At 42.9% G+C, this 20,305-nt stretch overlaps 1 protein-coding gene across 1 annotated transcript in view; it reads left to right on the top strand.

Moving 5' to 3' along the window:
* Positions 1 to 20,305, top strand: part of LOC126176934 (lanC-like protein 2) — a 119,870-nt gene that overhangs the window by 90,445 nt on the left and 9,120 nt on the right. The window contains exons 7-8 of the mRNA XM_049924127.1: positions 1,838 to 1,984; positions 4,069 to 4,171. Of these exons, the coding sequence (XP_049780084.1) occupies positions 1,838 to 1,984; positions 4,069 to 4,171 (250 nt within the window). The remainder of the gene's footprint in view (positions 1 to 1,837; positions 1,985 to 4,068; positions 4,172 to 20,305) is intronic.

The raw sequence follows: 20,305 nt of genomic DNA, 5'->3' as shown, positions 1-20,305 counted from the left end.
TCATAAATGACTACAAATTATTGTGAAGTATTGTTTAAACAATTATTTATGCTTCTTGACACAAGCCTCTTTTGGCACTCTTCACATTAGTGGTGTCAACTAAAGCAAGTCACTGGCCACTTTTAAATTAGAAAAGGTTTTTAATAGTACTTGCAATCAACAATTAAATAAGTTACTGGCAAAACAGTAAACTGTTCACTAAATAAAAACACAAGTATGACAAAATATGAGGCACTCATGCTGCATTCATTTGCTGCATAGATGTGGAGAATATGATTTTCTGACAAACATTTGCATAATTGAAAAGATGTATAAGATGTCATAAATCAATAAATACAATAGATACAGATACATAATATTCATGGATATAGCTATTGTGTAATTCTGTCGTCTGAGATGACTTTGTTGAAATCACATGAAGCGATTTCAAGTTCTTAATTTAGATTGTTATTCTGAAAATGTTTATTTGCTATGAGATATTAACTTCTGTAGTTTTAAAGATATTGAGGTATTATTGTGACACTGGATGCGCCTCATTTTCCTGAGATCATAAATGTGTTCAGATTTGCATTGATAATTGATGTGAGTTATTGTCAAATCTCTAAAGAGCTGTAACTTGGTCATCTTTAAGAGTGTCTGATACTCCATCATTTCCTGGAGCATATTCTGCAGAAAAGTAGTGCAATTATCAGCCATCCAAATTCCCACCTTTGGGATTTATCCAATTCTGGTGATGCACTCATTGTGTCTGTACCTGGCTGGCTGGAAACGTTCAACTACCCAGACTGGCCACAGCGCTCCCCGGGTTGTGGGCCCGCTGGTGTTCAGCCATACATCAAATTCACCTTAACTCATAAAATTCTGGGTGGCCAATTAGTTCGCCTAGATATGCATAACGTTACAATCCCAAAACAGAGAGGCTACTCTCTTCCTTCAAGCACTCCTGATACGCACATGCTTTGCTAACAGTTTGTTGGTGGTTTAAGGGCTGAAGGCTTCCAAAAACAACCCTTAAGCAATCTCTCCAACCGCATCCTTTAAGGCATTTGGCTGTTAAGCTGCTAGCCAGTTCAGCCAGACTTGCTACTGCCTTCATTCTCAGACAATGCAACAGAAGAACTGAAATCACACAATTTGTGGGCCTTGGTGCTAAATGAATCAAACAACACCAAATCTTCAGCAATACGAGCTCCATGATACACGCTGGTGAGACTCCATTGCAATTTTGGCATTACACCATTTTCAAGCATAAATATTTTGTCAAATCGTAGCACAGATACAAGTAACAGTACCTTTAGATGATTTGCACCACTTCATAGCAAGGGAGGCAACAGCAGTTATCACCTACTTATAACATAATGCTTAAGCCTGTGCTATTTGCATGTAACTTAAAATAATGCTATAGCCTGTATGTTAATAGCACAAGTTTAGGTGTTATGTTACTTGTGTCAGTGATCACAGCTGTTACTAAGTAATGCACAATCGTACAAAAGATATCTATGGATGTAAGTCATTTCTATGCCATCTTTGCCTAAAACTTGTTTGGGTTTATATGGTACCAAATGTGCGATGCTGAACAATTGCGTAACACCACAATTGCAATAGTAGACAAAAATGTTCTGCAGCCAAAAGTGAAAAATTATATTCTGTATAATAACATAAACTTGTCTTAAGGATTGTATTACACTCAGGAAAACAGGATAGTCAACCATTTTTATGTAATGGAAGGATCAAAGATTCTTGCAGTACAGGGAACTGACCAACAGTGTATCTGCTGAGAGCAACAGATCTTGTGGCCCTTGCTGTTGTTTACACCTACGTTTTTTTTCTGTTTTAGGTATTTAACAATGATCAGTATTTGAAGACAGCATTGAAGTGTGGCGATGTTGTATGGAATCGTGGCTTGTTGACGAAAGGATATGGACTTTGTCACGGAGTTGCAGGAAATGCATACACTTTCCTAACACTGTATCAGCTGACTAATGTAAGTTCAGAAAAATACTATACGTTTCTAGAATTAATCTTTCACACTGCAGAAAGGTGCGTGTTCTTTTGAAATCTCCTGTCAGATTAAATGTGTGCCAGGCCAGGACCCAAACCAGGAATCTTAACTTTTGTGGACAATGCTCTTATGACTGAGCTATTCAGAGCAACCTCACACCCCACTTTCACAGCTTTAGTTCTGTCAGTATCTCTCCAGCAAAATATGCAGGAGAGCTTCTTTGAAGTATGGAAAGTAGGAGGGAGGTACTGGGGCCAGTGAAACTGGGAGGGCATGTCATTAATTGTGCCTAGGTATCAAAGTCATTAAGAGCATTGGTTGTGAAAGGTAAGGTTTCAGGTTCATACTGGTCCAGCATACAGTTTTAATCCCTCAACAAGTTTCAAACCCCATATTGTTTGATTTTTTTATACCACAGGAAGATGAAGAAGAAAAATGATAAAAGTCTGTGCATGCAATTACTTTATTCTGATAGTAGGTTTTGGTGGACTTCATTTTTCTGTGTTTACATACTTGTTTTCAGATTCTTTTGTCATACAATGAATGTTGCAAATATTGTTGCTTTGTATGAGATATTATGCTTGTACAGTACACTGCCTGACAAAAAAGTCAAGCATGCACAAGGTGAGGAGGAAATGTAATGAAACTACACACGTGGAGAGGGTATATGATATTATTTTAGTGATTACAAAATCAAGTCAAATTTACAAAGATCTTGGCAGTATGAGCCCACTAATAAATATGATGTTTCGTATCCTCTGGCTTGGAGGCATCCACTTTTTTGGTTATTAAGACTTAATATCTTTTCCTGAGGCAAGCCAGTCCACAACTGTTGTAAATGATCCTAGATATTGTGGATACTGACACCGGAGCACACGTTCTATCAGGGACAGACCTGGGGATCTTCCTGGCAACAGGAGTACCTCAGCATCACATAAGCATTGTCCTGTCAAAAAATGGCACCATGAAACTGTCACGTGAGAGAGATCACATGAGGATGCAAGATGTTATTATTTTTGTACTGGCAGAGTTCCCTCAGTCACAGTTAGCCCTGGCCTGAAGTCATATCTGACGGCTCCCCACACCGTGACACTAGAAGTAACACCACTATGTCTCTCCAAACTGTTGGAAGAATGGGACCTCTCTCCAGGTCACTGCCGTACTCGTCAACAGTGATCATCTTGGGTAGTGCAGAACCACTACTCGTGCTGAATGCAGTGCAACACATTCCATGCTTTCCAGTCACAGCACAGCTCCATATGCAGTTGTCTGTGTTGTGGTGTTAATGGCAGCTCTCGCACCATATGGTTATTTACTAGTCCAGCTGCTGCAATTCCCTGACCAATAGCGCAGAATATTGTATCTGGTACCCATGCAGTACAACATCTGGTCACTGACGCATCCGAATGCTCCACAAATCTGGATATTGAATGATTCAACCAGCCACGTGCAGACACACAATAAGACCCCTTTCTAACTCTGTCAAGTGGCAATAATGCTGTCTCACATGAGTGCGTGACACCTCTGCTTCTTGACACAGTGATAACTCAGCATCTGGTGCTATTCACAAATCCTTGTGATACCCTGCCAGACCTGATAACAACACCAATGCACTTTGATGACCATTATACCTGTCATAGAAAATTTCAACTCTAATCATTGGTCATTACCTCTCATTGGCTTACTGACAGTTGAGATACGAGGTTTTCTTCTTAATAATGCAATAAAAAGATCTTTGTTTTATTTTTGGGATGTCAGCTTTACATACTTGTGTGTGAGAAATTATCACAGGATAATTTTTCAAGAAATTTCTTAGGAAGATAATCATGTTTAGAAAATTAAAGTCAATCTGATAGAAGAAATATATGCTTTCAAAGAATTTTGTATTTGCAAAAAAAGTCCTCCATATCTTTTCGTTTGCAACAGTTTGACACTAGTTGGTGAATAAATCTGTATGAAGATAGAAAAGATGTAAAACAGTATCTGCTATTCTCATTTTATTGCCAGATGAAATTATTAACAGACCTTTTCTTTTTTGCAATTAACAAACCTTTTCTTTTTTGCAGGATACAAAGCACTTGTATCGGGCTTGCATGTTTGCAGATTGGTGCACAACATATGATAAGAATCAGAACAGAGTACCTGATCGTCCTTACTCACTTTTTGAAGGTATGAATTTGCAGTAGTATGAAAGTGCATAATAATGATGATTTTGAATATCTGAGATAATGTTCTTAATAAATTAAGTATGATTCAAAATTGTGTTTAAGTGTGATCTTGCATTGGTGCTGCTGCTCGCAGTGTCGTTTCAATTGCTTGAGACTGCACTTGTGTGTGTGAGTTGCATTTGTGTGTGTGTGTGTGTGTGTGTGTGTGTGTGTGTGTGTGTGTGGTGTGTGTGCGTGTGCGTGCATGCTTGCTGTGCGCATGCTTGCATGTGCGTGCATATGTGTGTCTGTTGTTGAAGACCTATGGCTGAAATCTTTAATTGTGAAAGTCTTTTTGTTGTGCCTATCTGTGATTCAACATCTCCACTACCATGTGTACTGGTATGAAATGAGCGTTAAGATACAAATGTGTTGATAGGGAACATTTGTTGTGAACGAGCCTTAATTTCTTTTTTGTTTGGTTGGTATGACATCTGTCAAAGATATTTAGTATACATCAAGTCATGGAACAAACATCATCATATATTTTTGATTGTGTTAACAATGTCGAATTTTGTACCAGAAAGTGATGATTTGCAGAAAGCATTAATTTTTTGTTTTCGTTTGAAAAAAAGTGCTGCAGAGTCGCATTGAATGCTTTTCGAGGCATATGGTGATCATGCTCTATCAGAAGCAACATGCAAAAGATGGTTTCGATGGTTCAGAAATAATGATTTTGATGTATGAAATGAAGAACGTGGAAGACCACCAAAAAAGTTCGAAGACGCCGAATTGCAAGCAATATTGGATGAAGATGATAATTTGAGTCAGAAGCAAATGGCAGCAATGCTAAATGTTGCACCACAAACAATTTCTGACCGTTTGAAAGCTATGGGAAAGATCCAAAAGTTTGGAAAATGGGTGCCACATGAATTGAATGAAAGACAGATGGAAAACTGTAAAACCATTTGTCAAATTTTGCTTCAAAGACAGGAAAGAAAATCAATTTTGCATCAAATTGATACTGGCGATGAAAAATGGATTTATTTTAAGAATCCTAAATGGGAAAACTATGGGTTAATCCGAGACAACCATCAACATCGACTGCAAAACCAGATCGATACGGCAAGAAGACAATGCTCTGTGTTTGGTGGGATCAGAAAGGCGTGGTGTATCATGAGCTTCTAAAACCCAGTGAAACTGTGAATACTAATCGCTACAGACAACAAATGATCAATTTGAACTATGCATTGATTGAAAAAAGACTAGAACGGGCCAGAAGACATGGCAAAGTAATTTTTTTACATGACAATGCACCTGCACACAAAGCAAAACTGGTTCAGGATACAATCAAAAAACACTTGGCTGGGAGCTGCCACCCCACCCGCTGTATTCACCGGACTTGGCCCCTTCCGACTACCATTTGTTTTCATCAAAGGGACATGCATTGGCTGAGGAACACTTCGATTCCTATGAAGAAGTCTAAAATTGGGTGTCTGATTGGTTTGCTTCAAAAGACGAACATTTATATTGGTGTGGTGTCCACAAATTGCCAGAAAGGTGGTCAAAATGTATAGAAAGCAATGGTCAGTACTTTGAATAAATTTTTTTTACTTTTCAATTCAAAATTACTGTTTCATTTCCACAAAAAAAAAAAAAAAAAAAAAAAAAAAGAAAAGAAAAAGAAAATGCTCATTTCATACCGATACACCTGGTATATGGTGAGTAGCAGCTTTCCTTTTCAAAAATCTAGCAATCCTTAAGGGAGAGGGTAAGGATTCATTCCAATCCCGCGAGTGGAAAGACTTACCTTAGGGGGAAAAAAGGACAGGTATACACTCGCACGCACACACATATCCATCCGCATATACACAGACACAAGCAGACATTTGTAAAGGCAAAGAGTTTGGGCAGAGAATATATATATATATATATATATATATATATATATATATATATATATATATATATATATATATATATATATATATATAAAAAGAAAGATGATGAGACTTACCAAACAAAAGCGCTGGCAGGTCGATAGACACACAAACAAACACAAACATACACACAAAATCTAGCTTTCGCAACCAACGGTTGCCTCGTCAGCAAAGAGGGAAGGAGAAGGAAAGACAAAAGGATATGGGTTTTAAGGGAGAGGGTAAGGAGTCATTCCAATCCCGGGAGCGGAAAGACTTACCTTAGGGGGAAAAAAGGACAGGTATACACTCGCGCACACACACACATATCCATCCGCATATACACAGACACAAGCAGACATTTGTAAAGGCAAAGAGTTTGGGCAGAGATGTCAGTCGGGACGGAAGTACAGAGGCAAAGATGATGTTGAAAGACAGGTGAGGTATGAGCGGCGGCAGATTGAAATTAGAAATTAGCGGAGATTGAGGCCTGGCGGATAGCGAGAAGAGAGGATATGCTGAAGGGCAAGTTCCCATCTCCGGAGTTCAGACAGGTTGGTGTTAGTGGGAAGTATCCAGATAACCCGGACGGTGTAACACTGTGCCAAGATGTGCTGGCCGTGCACCAAGGCATGTTTAGCCACAGGGTGATCCTCATTACCAACAAACACTGTCTGCCTGTGTCCATTCATGCGAATGGACAGTTTGTTGCTGGTCATTCCCACATAGAGCGCTTCACAGTGTAGGCAGGTCAGTTGGTAAATCACGTGGGTGCTTTCACACGTGGCTCTGCCTTTGATCGTGTACACCTTCCGGGTTACAGGACTGGAATAGTTGGTGGTGGGAGGGTGCATGGGACAGGTTTTACACCGGGGGCGGTTACAGGGGTAGGAGCCAGAGGGTAGGGAAGGTGGTTTGGGGATTTCATGGGGATGAACTAAGAGGTTACGAAGGTTAGGTGGACTGCGGAAAGACACTCTTGGTGGAGTGGGGAGGATTCCATGAAGGATGGATCTCATTTCAGGGCAGGATTTGAGGAAGTCGTATCCCTGCTGGAGAGTCACATTCAGAATCTGATCCAGTCCCGGAAAGTATCCTGTCACAAGTGGGGCACTTTTGGGGTTCTTCTGTGGAAGGTTCCGGGTTTGAGGAGATGAGGAAGTGGCTCTGGTTATTTGCTTCTGTACCAGGTCGGGAGGGTAGTTACGGGATGCAAAAGCTGTTTTCAGGTTGTTGGTGTAATTGATTCAAGGATTCCGGACTGGAGCAGATTCGTTTGCCACAAAGACCTAGGCTGTAGGGAAGGGACCGTTTGATGTGGAATGGGTGGCAGCTGTCATAATGGAGGTACTGTTGCTTGTTGGTGGGTTTGATGTGGACGGACGTGTGAAGCTGGCCATTGGACAGGTGGAGGTCAACGTCAAGGAAAGTGGCATGGGATTTAGAGTAGGACCAGGTGAATCTGATGGAACCAAAGGAGTTGAGGTTGGAGAGGAAATTCTGGAGTTCTTCTTCACTGTGAGTCCAGATCATGAAAATGTCATCAATAAATCTGTACCAAACTTTGGGTTGGCAGGCCTGGGTAACCAAGAAGGCTTCCTCTAAGCGACCCATGAATAGGTTGGCATACGAGGGGGCCATCCTGGTACCCATGGCTGTTCCCTTTAATTGTTGGTATGTCTGGTTTTCAAAAGTGAAGAAGTTGTGGGTCAGGATGAAGCTGGCTAAGGTAATGAGGAAAGAGGTTTTAGGTAGGGTGGCAGGTGATCGGCGTGAAAGGAAGTGCTCCATCGCAGCGAGGCCCTGGACATGCGGAATATTTGTGTATAAGGAAGTGGCATCAGTGGTTGGTTTCCGGGGGTAACAGACTGCGTAGGGATTCCAGGCGTTCGAGAAAGTGGTTGGTGTCTTTGATGAAGGATGGGAGACTGCATGTAATGGGTTGAAGGTGTTGATCTACGTAGGCAGAGATGCGTTCTGTGGGGGCTTGGTAACCAGCTACAATGGGATGGCCGGGATGATTGGGTTTGTGAATTTTGGGAAGAAGGTAGAAGGTAGGGGTGCGGGGTGTTGGTGGGGTCAGGAGGTTGATGGAGTCAGGTGAAAGGTTTTGTAGGGGGCCTAAGGTTCTGAGGATTCCTTAAAGCTCTGTCTGGACATCAGGAATGGGATTACCATGGCAAACTTTGTAAGTAGTGTTGTCTGAAAGCTGACGCAGTCCCTCAGCCACGTACTCCCGACGATCAAGTACCACAGTCGTGGAACCCTTGTCCGCCGGAAGAATGACGATGGATTGGTCAGCCTTCAGATCACGGATAGCCTGGGCTTCAGCAGTGGTGATGTTGGGAGTAGGATTAAGGTTTTTTAAGAAGGATTGAGAGGCAAGGCTGGAAGTCAGAAATTCCTGGAAGGTTAGGAGAGGGTGATTTTGAGGAAGAGGAGGTGGGTCCCGCTGTGACGGAGGACGGAACTGTTCCAGGCATGGTTCAATTTGGATAGTATCTTGGGGAGTTGGATCATCAGGAGTAGGATTAGGATCATTTTTCTTCGTGGCAAAGTGATATTTCCAGCAGAGAGTACGGGTGTAGGACAGTAAATCTTTGACAAGGGCTGTTTGGTTAAATCTGGGAGTGGGGCTGAAGGTGAGGCCTTTGGATAGGACAGAGGTTTCGGATTGGGAGAGAGGTTTGGAGGAGAGGTTAACTACTGAATTGGGGTGTTGTGGTTCCAGATTGTGTTGATTGGAATTTTGAGGTTTTGGAGGGAGTGGAGCTGGAAGTGGGAGATTGAGTAGATGGGAGAGACTAGGTTTGTGTGCAATGAGAGGAGGTTGAGGTTTGCTGGAATGGTTGTGAAGGGTGAGTGAGTTGCCTTTCCGGAGGTGGGAAACCAGGAGATTGGATAGTTTTTTAAGGTGGAGGGTGGCATGCTGTTCTAATTTGCGGTTGGCCTGTAGGAGGATGCTCTGAACAACCGGTGTGGATGTGGGAGAGGAAAGATTGAGGACTTTTATTAGGGACAGGAGTTGATGGGTGTGTTGATTGGCTGAGTGGATGTGTAGGTGAAGGATTAGGTGGGTGAGGGCAATGGATTGTTCGGTTTGGAACTGGTAGAGGGACTGATGGAACGAAGGGTTGCAGCCAGAGATGGGAACTTTAAGTGTGAGGCCTTTGGGGGTGATGCCAAATGTCAGACAAGCCTGAGAAAATAAAATATGGGAGTGTAATCTGGCTAGGGCGAAGGCATGTTTGCGGAGGGAATGTAAATAAAACTTAATGGGGTCGTTGTGGAGGTGTTGTGAGGGTGACATGGTACTAGAAGGTGGAAAGTGGAACACGAGGCTGAAATGAAAATGAAAATAAATATAAAAATATATGGGGAGAGATAAAGGTAAAACTAGAAATCAAATGGAGATCTGGTGTGAAAAAAGGCGAAAAATGGTTGGTTAGAGCTGGGCTATGTTGATCCTATGGTGAACTTGTGTAGGTAGATAATGATGTGCATAAAGGTTAGGTGGTTGTGTTGCCGCCAAAACACGTTAAAGGGTGGAGAAATACGCGAAAATTTCGAAAAAACTACGTGAGGATGTATTAAAAGGGTGGTTTGGTGGTGGCAGATTATGGAAATGAAGCTAACAATTGTCTGATGAAGAAATAATGACGTTAAAACATGTGGGAAGCGGGTAAAAATGATCGATGATGTGAGAAAAACGGAAATGGAAATAAAGCAAAAGATATTAAAACTGGCCGAAAAGGTTGTTTAATAGCTGAAAGGAACTGTTTGTGAACTGGAAACGGCGGCTTTTATAGCAGCGGTAGTGTTGAAAGCGGAAAAAGCAGACATTTTCTGCTTGTGTCTTGTATGTATGGATGGATATGTGTGTGTGTGCGAGTGTATACCTGTCCTTTTTTCCCCTAAGGTAAGTCTTTCCGCTCCCGGGATTGGAATGACTCCTTACCCTCTCCCTTAAAACCCATATCCTTTTGTCTTTCCTTCTCCTTCCCTCTTTCCTGACGAGGCAACCGTTGGTTGCGAAAGCTAGATTTTGTGTGTATGTTTGTGTTTGTTTGTGTGTCTATCGACCTGCCAGCGCTTTTGTTTGGTAAGTCTCATCATCTTTCTTTTTAAATATATTTTTCCCACGTGGAATGTTTCCCTCTATTATATATATATATATATATATATATACCTAAAAACAAAGATGATGTGACTTACCAAATGAAAGTGCTGGCAGGTCGACAGACACACAAACGAACACAAACATACACACAAAATTCAAGCTTTCGCAACAAACTGTTGCCTCATCAGGAAAGAGGGAAGGAGAGGGAAAGACGAAAGGATGTGGGTTTTAAGGGAGAGGGTAAGGAGTCATTCCAGTCCCGGGAGCGGAAAGACTTATCTTAGGGGGAAAAAAGGACGCGTATACACTCGCGCACACACACATATCCATCCACACATATACAGACACAAGCAGACATTTGTAAAGGCAAAGAGTTTGGGCAGGGATGTCAGTCGAGGCAGAAGTACAGAGGCAAAGATGTTGTTGAAAGACAGGTGAGGTATGAGCGGCAGCAAATTGAAATTAGAAAATAGCGGAGATTGAGGCCTGGCAGATAGCGAGAAGAGAGGATATGCTGAAGGGCAAGTTCCCATCTCCGGAGTTCTGACAGGTTGGTGTTAGTGGGAAGTATCCAGATAACCCGGACGGTGTAACACTGTGCCAAGATGTGCTGGCCGTGCACCAAGGCATGTTTAGCCACAGGGTGATCCTCATTACCAACAAACACTGTCTGCCTGTGTCCATTCATGCGAATGGACAGTTTGTTGCTGGTCATTCCCACATAGAACGCTTCACAGTGTAGGCAGGTCAGTTGGTAAATCACGTGGGTGCTTTCACACGTGGCTCTGCCTTTGATCGTGTACACCTTCCGGGTTACAGGACTGGAATAGTTGGTTGTGGGAGGGTGCATGGGACAGGTTTTACACCGGGGGCGGTTACAGGGGTAGGAGCCAGAGGGTAGGGAAGGTGGTTTGGGGATTTCATGGGGATGAACTAAGATGATGGGGATGAACATTGATGCCACTTCCTTATACACAGATATTCCGCATGTCCAGGGCCTCGCTGCGATGGAGCACTTCCTTTCACGTCGATCCCCTGCCGCCCTACCTAAAACCTCTTTCCTCATTACCTTAGCCAGCTTCATCCTGACCCACAACTTCTTCACTTTTGAAGGCCAGACATACCAACAATTAAAGGGAACAGCCATGGGTACCAGGATGGCCCCCTCGTACACCAACCTATTCATGGGTCGCTTAGAGGAAGCCTTCTTGGTTACCCAGGCCTGCCAACCCAAAGTTTGGTACAGATTTATTGATGACATTTTCATGATCTGGACTCACAGTGAAGAAGAACTCCAGAATTTCCTCTCCAACCTCAACTCCTTTGGTTCCATCAGATTCACCTGGTCCTACTCTAAATCCATGCCACTTTCCTTGACGCTGACCTCCACCTGTCCAATGGCCAGCTTCACACGTCCGTCCACATCAAACCCACCAACAAGCAACAGTACCTCCATTATGACAGCTGCCACCCATTCCACATCAAACGGTCCCTTCCCTACAGCCTAGGTCTTTGTGGCAAACGAATCTGCTCCAGTCCGGAATCCTTGAATCATTACACCAACAACCTGAAAACAGCTTTTGCATCCCGTAACTACCCTCCCGACCTGGTACAGAAGCAAATAACCAGAGCCACTTCCTCATCTCCTCAAACCCGGAACCTTCCACAGAAGAACCCCAAAAGTGCCCCACTTGTGACAGGATACTTTCCGGGACTGGATCAGATTCTGAATGTGACTCTCCAGCAGGGATACGACTTCCTCAAATCCTGCCCTGAAATGAGATCCATCCTTCATGGAATCCTCCCCACTCCACCAAGAGTGTCTTTCCGCCGTCCACCTAACCTTCGTAACCTCTTAGTTCATCCCCATGAAATCCCCAAACCACCTTCCCTACCCTCTGGCTCCTACCCCTGTAACCGCCCCCGGTGTAAAACCTGTCCCATGCACCCTCCCACCACCAACTATTCCAGTCCTGTAACCCGGAAGGTGTACACGATCAAAGGCAGAGCCACGTGTGAAAGCACCCACGTGATTTACCAACTGACCTGCCTACACTGTGAAGCGCTCTATGTGGGAATGACCAGCAACAAACTGTCCATTCGCATGAATGGACACAGGCAGACAGTGTTTGTTGGTAATGAGGATCACCCTGTGGCTAAACATGCCTTGGTGCACGGCCAGCACATCTTGGCACAGTGTTACACCGTCCGGGTTATCTGGATACTTCCCACTAACACCAACCTGTCTGAACTCCGGAGATGGGAACTTGCCCTTCAGCATATCCTCTCTACTCGCTATCTGCCAGGCCTCAATCTCCGCTAATTTCTAATTTCAATCTGCCGCCGCTCATACCTCACCTGTCTTTCAACATCATCTTTGCCTCTGTACTTCCGTCCCGACTGACATCTCTGCCCAAACTCTTTGCCTTTACAAATGTCTGCTTGTGTCTGTGTATATGCGGATGGATATGTGTGTGTGTGCGCGAGTGTATACCTGTCCTTTTTTCCCCCTAAGGTAAGTCTTTCCACTCCCGGGATTGGAATGACTCCTTACCCTCTCCTTTAAAACCCATATCCTTTTGTCTTTCCTTCTCCTTCCCTCTTTCCTGACGAGGCAACCGTTGGTTGCGAAAGCTAGATTTTTGTGTGTATGTTTGTGTTTGTTTGTGTGTCTATCGACCTGCCAGCGCTTTTGTTTGGTAAGTCTCATCATCTTTCTTTTTAAATATATTTTTCCCACGTGGAATGTTTCCCTCTATTATTTATATATATATATATATATATATATATATATATATATAATAGAAGGAAACATTCCACGAAGGAAAAATATACCTAAAAACAAAGATGATGTGACTTACCAAATGAAAGTGCTGGCTGGTCGACAGACACACAAACGAACACAAACATACACACAAAATTCAAGCTTTCACAACAAACTGTTGCCTCATCAGGAAAGAGGGAAGGAGAGGGAAAGACGAAAGGATGTGGGTTTCAAGGGAGAGGGCAAGGAGTCACTCCAGTCCCGGGAGCGGAAAGACCCACCTTAGGGGGAAAAAAGGACGGGTATACACTCGCACACGCACACACATCCATCCACACATATACAGACACAAGCAGACATTATATATATATATATATATATATATATATATATACACACACACACACACACACACACACACACACCTAAAAACAAAGATGATGTGACTTACCAAATGAAAGTGCTGGCAGGTCGACAGACACACAAACGAACACAAACATACACACAAAATTCAAGCTTTCGCAACAAACTGTTGCCTCATCAGGAAAGAGGGAAAGACGAAAGGATGTGGGTTTTAAGGGAGAGGGTAAGGAGTCATTCCAGTCCCGGGAGCGGAAAGACTTATCTTAGGGGGAAAAAAGGACGCGTATACACTCGCGCACACACACATATCCATCCACACATATACAGACACAAGCAGACATTTGTAAAGGCAAAGAGTTTGGGCAGGGATGTCAGTCGAGGCAGAAGTACAGAGGCAAAGATGTTGTTGAAAGACAGGTGAGGTATGAGCGGCAGCAAATTGAAATTAGAAAATAGCGGAGATTGAGGCCTGGCAGATAGCGAGAAGAGAGGATATGCTGAAGGGCAAGTTCCCATCTCCGGAGTTCTGACAGGTTGGTGTTAGTGGGAAGTATCCAGATAACCCAGACGGTGTAACACTGTGCCAAGATGTGCTGGCCGTGCACCAAGGCATGTTTAGCCACAGGGTGATCCTCATTACCAACAAACACTGTCTGCCTGTGTCCAGTTTGTTGCTGGTCATTCCCACATAGAAGGATTCCCAGTGTAGGCAGGTCAGTTGGTAAATCACGTGGGTGCTTTCACACATGGCTCTGCCTTTGATCGTGTACACCTTCCGGGTTACAGGACTGGAGTAGGTGGTGGTGGGAGGGTGCATTGGACAGGTTTTACACCGGGGGCGGTTACAAGGGTAGGAGCCAGAGGGTAGGGAAGGTGGTTTGGGGATTTCATTGGGATGAACTAAGAGGTTACGAAGGTTAGGTGGACGGCGGAAAGACACTCTAGGTGGAGTGGGGAGGATTTCATGAAGGATGGATCTCATTTCAGGGCAGGATTTGAGGAAGTCGTATGCCTGCTGGAGAGCCACATTCAGAATCTGATCCAGTCCTGGAAAGTATCCTGTCACAAGTGGGGCACTTTTGGGGTTCTTCTGTGGGAGGTTCCGGGTTTGAGGAGATGAGGAAGTGGCTCTGGTTATTTGCTTCTGTACCAGGTCGGGAGGGTAGTTATGGGATGCGAAAGCTGTTTTCAGGATGTTGGTGTAATGGTTCAAGGATTCCGGACTGGAGCAGATTCGTCTGCCACGAAGACCTAGGCTGTAGGGAAGGGACCGTTTGATGTGTAATGGGTGGCATCTGTCATAATGGAGGTACTGTTGCTTGTTGGTGGGTTTGATGTGGATGGACGTGTGAAGCTGCCCATTGGACAGGTGGAGGTCAATGTCAAGGAAAGTGGCATGGGATTTAGAGTAGGACCAGGTGAATCTGATGGAACCGAAGGAGTTGAGGTTGGAGAGGAAATTCTGGAGTTCTTCTTGACTGTGAGTCCAGATCATGAAAATGTCATCAATAAATCTGCACCAAACTTTGGGTTGGCAGGCCTGGGTAACCAAGAAGGCTTCCTCTAATCGACCCATGAATAGGTTGGCGTACGAGGGGGCCATCCTGGTACCCATGGCTGTTCCCTTTAATTGTTGGTATGTCTGGCCTTCGAAAGTGAAGAAGTTGTGGGTCAGGATGAAGCTGGCTAAGGTAATGAGGAAAGAGGTTTTAGGTAGGGTGGCAGGTGATCGGCGTGAAAGGAAGTGCTCCATCGCAGCGCGGCCCTGGACATGTGGAATATTTGTGTATAAGGAAGTGGCATCAATGGTTACAAGCATGGTTTCCGGGGGTAACAGACTGGGTAAGGATTCCAGGCGTTCGAGAAAGTGGTTGGTGTCTTTGATGAAGGATGGGAGACTGCATGTAATGGGTTGAAGGTGTTGATCTACGTAGGCAGAGATGCGTTCTGTGAGGGCTTGGTAACCAGCTACAATGGGACGGCCGGGATGATTGGGTTTGTGAATTTTAGGAAGCAGGTAGAAGGTAGGGGACAGCTGCCATCCATTCCACATCAAACGGTCCCTTCCCTACAGCCTAGGTCTTCGTGGCAAACGAATCTGCTCCAGTCCGGAATCCTTGAACCATTACACCAACAAACTGAAAACAGCTTTCGCAACCCGTAACTACCCTCCCGACCTGGTACAGAAGCAAATAATCAGTGCCACTTCCTCATCTCCTCAAACCCGGAACCTCCCACAGAAGAACCCCAAAAGTGCCCCACTTGTGACAGGATACTTTCCGGGACTGGATCAGATTCTGAATGTGGCTCTCCAGCAGGGATACGACTTCCTCAAATCCTGCCCTGAAATGAGATCCATCCTTCATGAAATCCTCCCCACTCCACCTAGAGTGTCTTTCCGCCGTCCACCTAACCTTCGTAACCTCTTAGTTCATCCCTATGAAATCCCCAAACCACCTTCCCTACCCTCTGGCTCCTACCCTTTTAACCGCCCCCAGTGTAAAACCTGTCCCATGCACCCTCCCACCACCACCTACTCCAGTCCTTTAACCCGGAAGGTGTACACGATCAAAGGCAGAGCCACGTGTGAAAGCACCCACGTGATTTACCAACTGACCCGCCTACACTGTGAAGCCTTCTATGTGGGAATGACCAGCAACAAACTGTCCATTCACATGAATGGACACAGGCAGACAGTGTTTGTTGGTAATGAGGATCACCCTGTGGCTAAACATGCCTTGGTGCACGGCCAGCACATCTTGGCACAGTGTTACACCGTCTGGGTTATCTGGATACTTCCCACTAACACCAACCTGTCAGAACTCCGGAGATGGGAACTTGCCCTTCAGCATATCCTCTCTTCTTGCTATCCACCAGGCCTCAATCTCCGCTAATTTCTAATTTCAATTTGCCGCTGCTCATACCTCACCTGTCTTTCAACAACATCTTTGCCTCTGTACTTCCGCCTCGACTGACATCCCTGCCCAAACTCTTTGCCTTTACAAATGTCTGCTTGTGCCTGTATATGTGTGGACGGATATGTGTGTGTGTGCGAGTGTATACCTGTCCTTTTTTCCCCCTAAGGTAAGTCTTTCCGCTCCCGGGATTGGAATGACTCCTTACCCTCTCCCTTAAAACCCAAATCCTTTCGTCTTTCCCTCTCCTTCCCTCTTTCCTGACGAAGCAACCGTTGGTTGCGAAAGCTAGAATTTTGTGTGTATGTTTGTGTTTGTTAGTGTGTCTATCGACCTGCCAGCGCTTTTGTTTGGTAAGTCTCATCATCTTTCTTTTTAGATATATTTTTCCCATGTGGAATGTTTCCCTCTATATATCAGCTACATTATGCCAGCTGAACACACAATAATAGGATTGCAGTTTGGCAGGTAGACATGGTGAGAGGTTATGTCAGGTGGAGTAAGTAGAGGGTAAAAACAGACAGGAGGGATGGGAAGGGTGGCTGATAGCTAGTAGGGAGGCAGCTGGTGTGCAGGATAGGAATGCAGTAGGAAGAGGCAGCCCCCTCGGGCCATCAGCCATTGCCCTGACTGCCCTCCAAGCCATCAGCCACCCTTCCGCAATCCTCTCTCCTGCCTCCCACCAAATTTTTTCCCTTTGCCCACTCATTTCATCCCAAAGTTAGCGAAGTTTCCATTCTATTTTGTGTGCCTCTTGACTCAACACTTTCGCTACCTGGTAAGTCATCTTCTTTCCTCTTAAATTACTTTCAATCTCCCAGAACATTACTACCATATTTAAATAACCCAATGTTTTTTAATCAATTTCTCAACAAATTATATGGGGCAGCAAAATATGTGTGAAGAGAATAGGGATACAGGTGCTGATGGCTATGATGTTGAGTGTGCTAAAGAAGTGACAACAACAGTAGGAGAATAGGATAATAAAAGCCGTAAGAGAATTCATGTAAACATGATAAGGAAAAGTGACATATGTTCACTCATGATGCGTGCGATTTCAGAGATCACGCGTCCATACAGTTCACAGGCTTGCTGACTGAGGCCACATGGGTTGGCCCACTGGCATGCTCGGGCTCTAGTGAGGGCCCCCCCCCCCCCCCCCCCAAAAAAAAAAAAAAAAAAAAAAAAAAAAAAAAAAAAACCATTGTTACTTAAGAAATTGCAAAAAACAGCTCGACAGATTCTGTAACCTGTATTACTGTTGACCAGTCAATGTGTTCATTGCTACACACAACCTGTTCTTTACTGTCTGTTATGTGTTGCTCTGTAAAGTACTGTGTTCCATAAATTGTATTTGTTCTTGCTGTAAAAAGGGAAATCTGCTAATAGATGAGCAAATTGTCCATCCTGTTGAACATCAACAAGCAGTAAAAACATAACCACATAATTTACAGTTCTTTAGGAATAATCAGGTGTGTATGGAACTGACACTGTCATTGCTTTAACATGTGGCCAATTGGTGTTGCATTTATTTCATTGTTAAGTTGATGCATTGTTGTCGTTCTAAAAACCACAGGTTCCTCACCTGAAACTCATCTCTGGACTGACTGTCTCATGACCAAAAATCAGCCCCTTATATATCATCACAACAATAGGTACTGAAACTACACATTGTTCAAAGTTAAATTTACAGAAATTACAATTAAAACCTAACTCATTAAATTAACTGAATACATCAAAAAATTGGTTCTTGTTAATAGTTTCTTCTACTACAAAAGTTAGACTGAATTATTTGTTTAAATCATGAAATTAACGTATATAGTTATGCAAACAATACTTTTGACAAAACTGTTAATTACTTTGGAATTCATTAAGGGCTGGTTTTGTTAACATGTTTCCAACTAGAACCAAATAGATACTTTAAGAATGCTATTGTTTCTTCTCTCAAATGTTTATAATTAGTACAGAATTTATTTTTGTTTATACATCAACAGTAAAATTTAAGTTATGAAACAATTACTGATTTCACTGTATAACAAAAGATACTAACTAGGAATAGTTAAAATAAATAAGAAAATCAATTACATACATAAAACTAAGTGCAGAATTAGATCTGGTGTTATATTCTTTACAACTGAGGGCCAACCTTTCTCTTGTATGAATATCCATATTATACTCATTTATGCTTATGACAAGTAGTTAAAAGTAGCAAAACAAATTTAAGGTGGCAGATGGCAAAACAAAAGCAGAAGAAAAATTATCCCAGCTTGCTTCATCAGAAAGAGGCCTTGTCAATTGTGTTTGAGGAAGCAGTATCAACAGTTTTCTCATAGCATTGTTGGTGACATTGTTCTCCTTTCAGCAGCAACATATTTTTCATTACAACTTTTCAGAAAGTTCAAGATACTTTAAATGAAAAAATACACTGCAAAAATTCAGTTGTCATTATAATTTTCACTATATAAAGAAAAGACCTATTAACTGCACTATTATGCTTCCCACTCAAATCTTTTTTTGTTTTGTGCAGTATATTACAACTGATTCATTAATGAATTAAAATGTAAGCAGTAATGATTTACTTTGTCACCAATATAGCATTATTAATCTTTCACTATACATGTGTTCTAAACTTTCATGCAACTTTTAACAAAATTCTTTCTCTTAAAAAACCTCTGCGGATCACAGTAAAGTGTACTGCAGAGGATACTTTCCAAATGATATTTTAGGTTTTCTTCCCATTTCGTTCATATGGTAATCATAGAAAGGTGACTGCTTATATGGCTCTGTGAATGGTGTTGATTAGTATTATTTTATCACCACCACCATCATTATTCTATAGGAAGGATACATAGGTGGTTGAAGACTAGCTATACATTCAGTCCTGATATTTACTTTGTTCAGTTTTCTATTTAAGAGTTCAAAAGCTGCAGTATTTCCACAGCTGCTAGTCAACTGAGGTTTCTGTTGCATTTTTTCTGTGAAATAAACAACACTTTAATCTTTCATTTATTCATTCTCACATCGTATTCCATAAAGCTCATCATGGAGGAGAACCTTCAGGGATTGTGATATGTCAAGTAATATATTAATTGGTGGAAGCAGCCACTGTGGACTATTTGTGTAAAGTACACGAGCAGTAAATCACACCTAATTCTAATCTACTACCATTTGTAATTATTTCTGGATTACTTTATATCCTTATAAAGGACCATTCAGGAAGAATCTCACCTAATTTGTGAGGTAATTCTACATGTGAAAATAAACCAAAGAAGTCCTATGAACATGTGTCCGATTTTCGACTCTTACAGAATTGGAGAGTGTTGAAGACTAGACACATCCATGAATGAGTATGAAGTCAAGTGTGAATATTACTTACTGAAACGATGTGTAGGTGCTGTGGTGGACAGAGTAATGAAGGTGCTGTGGTGGACAGAGTAATGATGAGACATATGACTGATCTATCATACAAGATGTCTGGGGATTCTCCAACAGATGGCAGCACTGTGATATTGCTCCGAGGCAATAGCTCCAAGCATAGCCAGTGTGCAATTGTGGATTGGATCAATGCACAGTCGTGAGACTCTTTGCATGTTGCACTTCAATGTTGTTCAATTAAACAAGTCCATTGCGTCTGTGAATACCAACATGCTGCATACATTCACCCATGCAGAATAAGAAGTCATGTTGTTTGTGTATGGGTACTGTAATGGCAGTGCCCATGTGGCGTGACAGAATACCAGAGACATTTCCTTGACCGATGAACACTCTGTGCTGGAGTATTCCTCAGAGTCTTCAAACATTGTATGAATATGGAACACTATCCAGTGTAAACATTACATTAGAACATGAGCCCGTCCAGTTGGTTGAGGAAAGGGAAGACATTATTGCAATGGTATAATGGAATCCCACCAGCTGCCAGCTCGATATTCCACAAATGCAAGTTTGGTGTATGTTAACATTCCGAGGGCTTGTGCCCATTCCAAGTGCAGCCCATGCAACATCTGCATCCAGGTGATTCAGTAAGCAGACAACAATTTTGGGAATGATTGGCTGTACACAGACATCGTGCAGTAAA

Source organism: Schistocerca cancellata, chromosome 3 (genome assembly GCF_023864275.1).
Source record: "Schistocerca cancellata isolate TAMUIC-IGC-003103 chromosome 3, iqSchCanc2.1, whole genome shotgun sequence".
NCBI lineage: Eukaryota > Metazoa > Arthropoda > Insecta > Orthoptera > Acrididae > Schistocerca > Schistocerca cancellata.
This window is presented reverse-complemented; position numbering and strand designations above follow the sequence as displayed.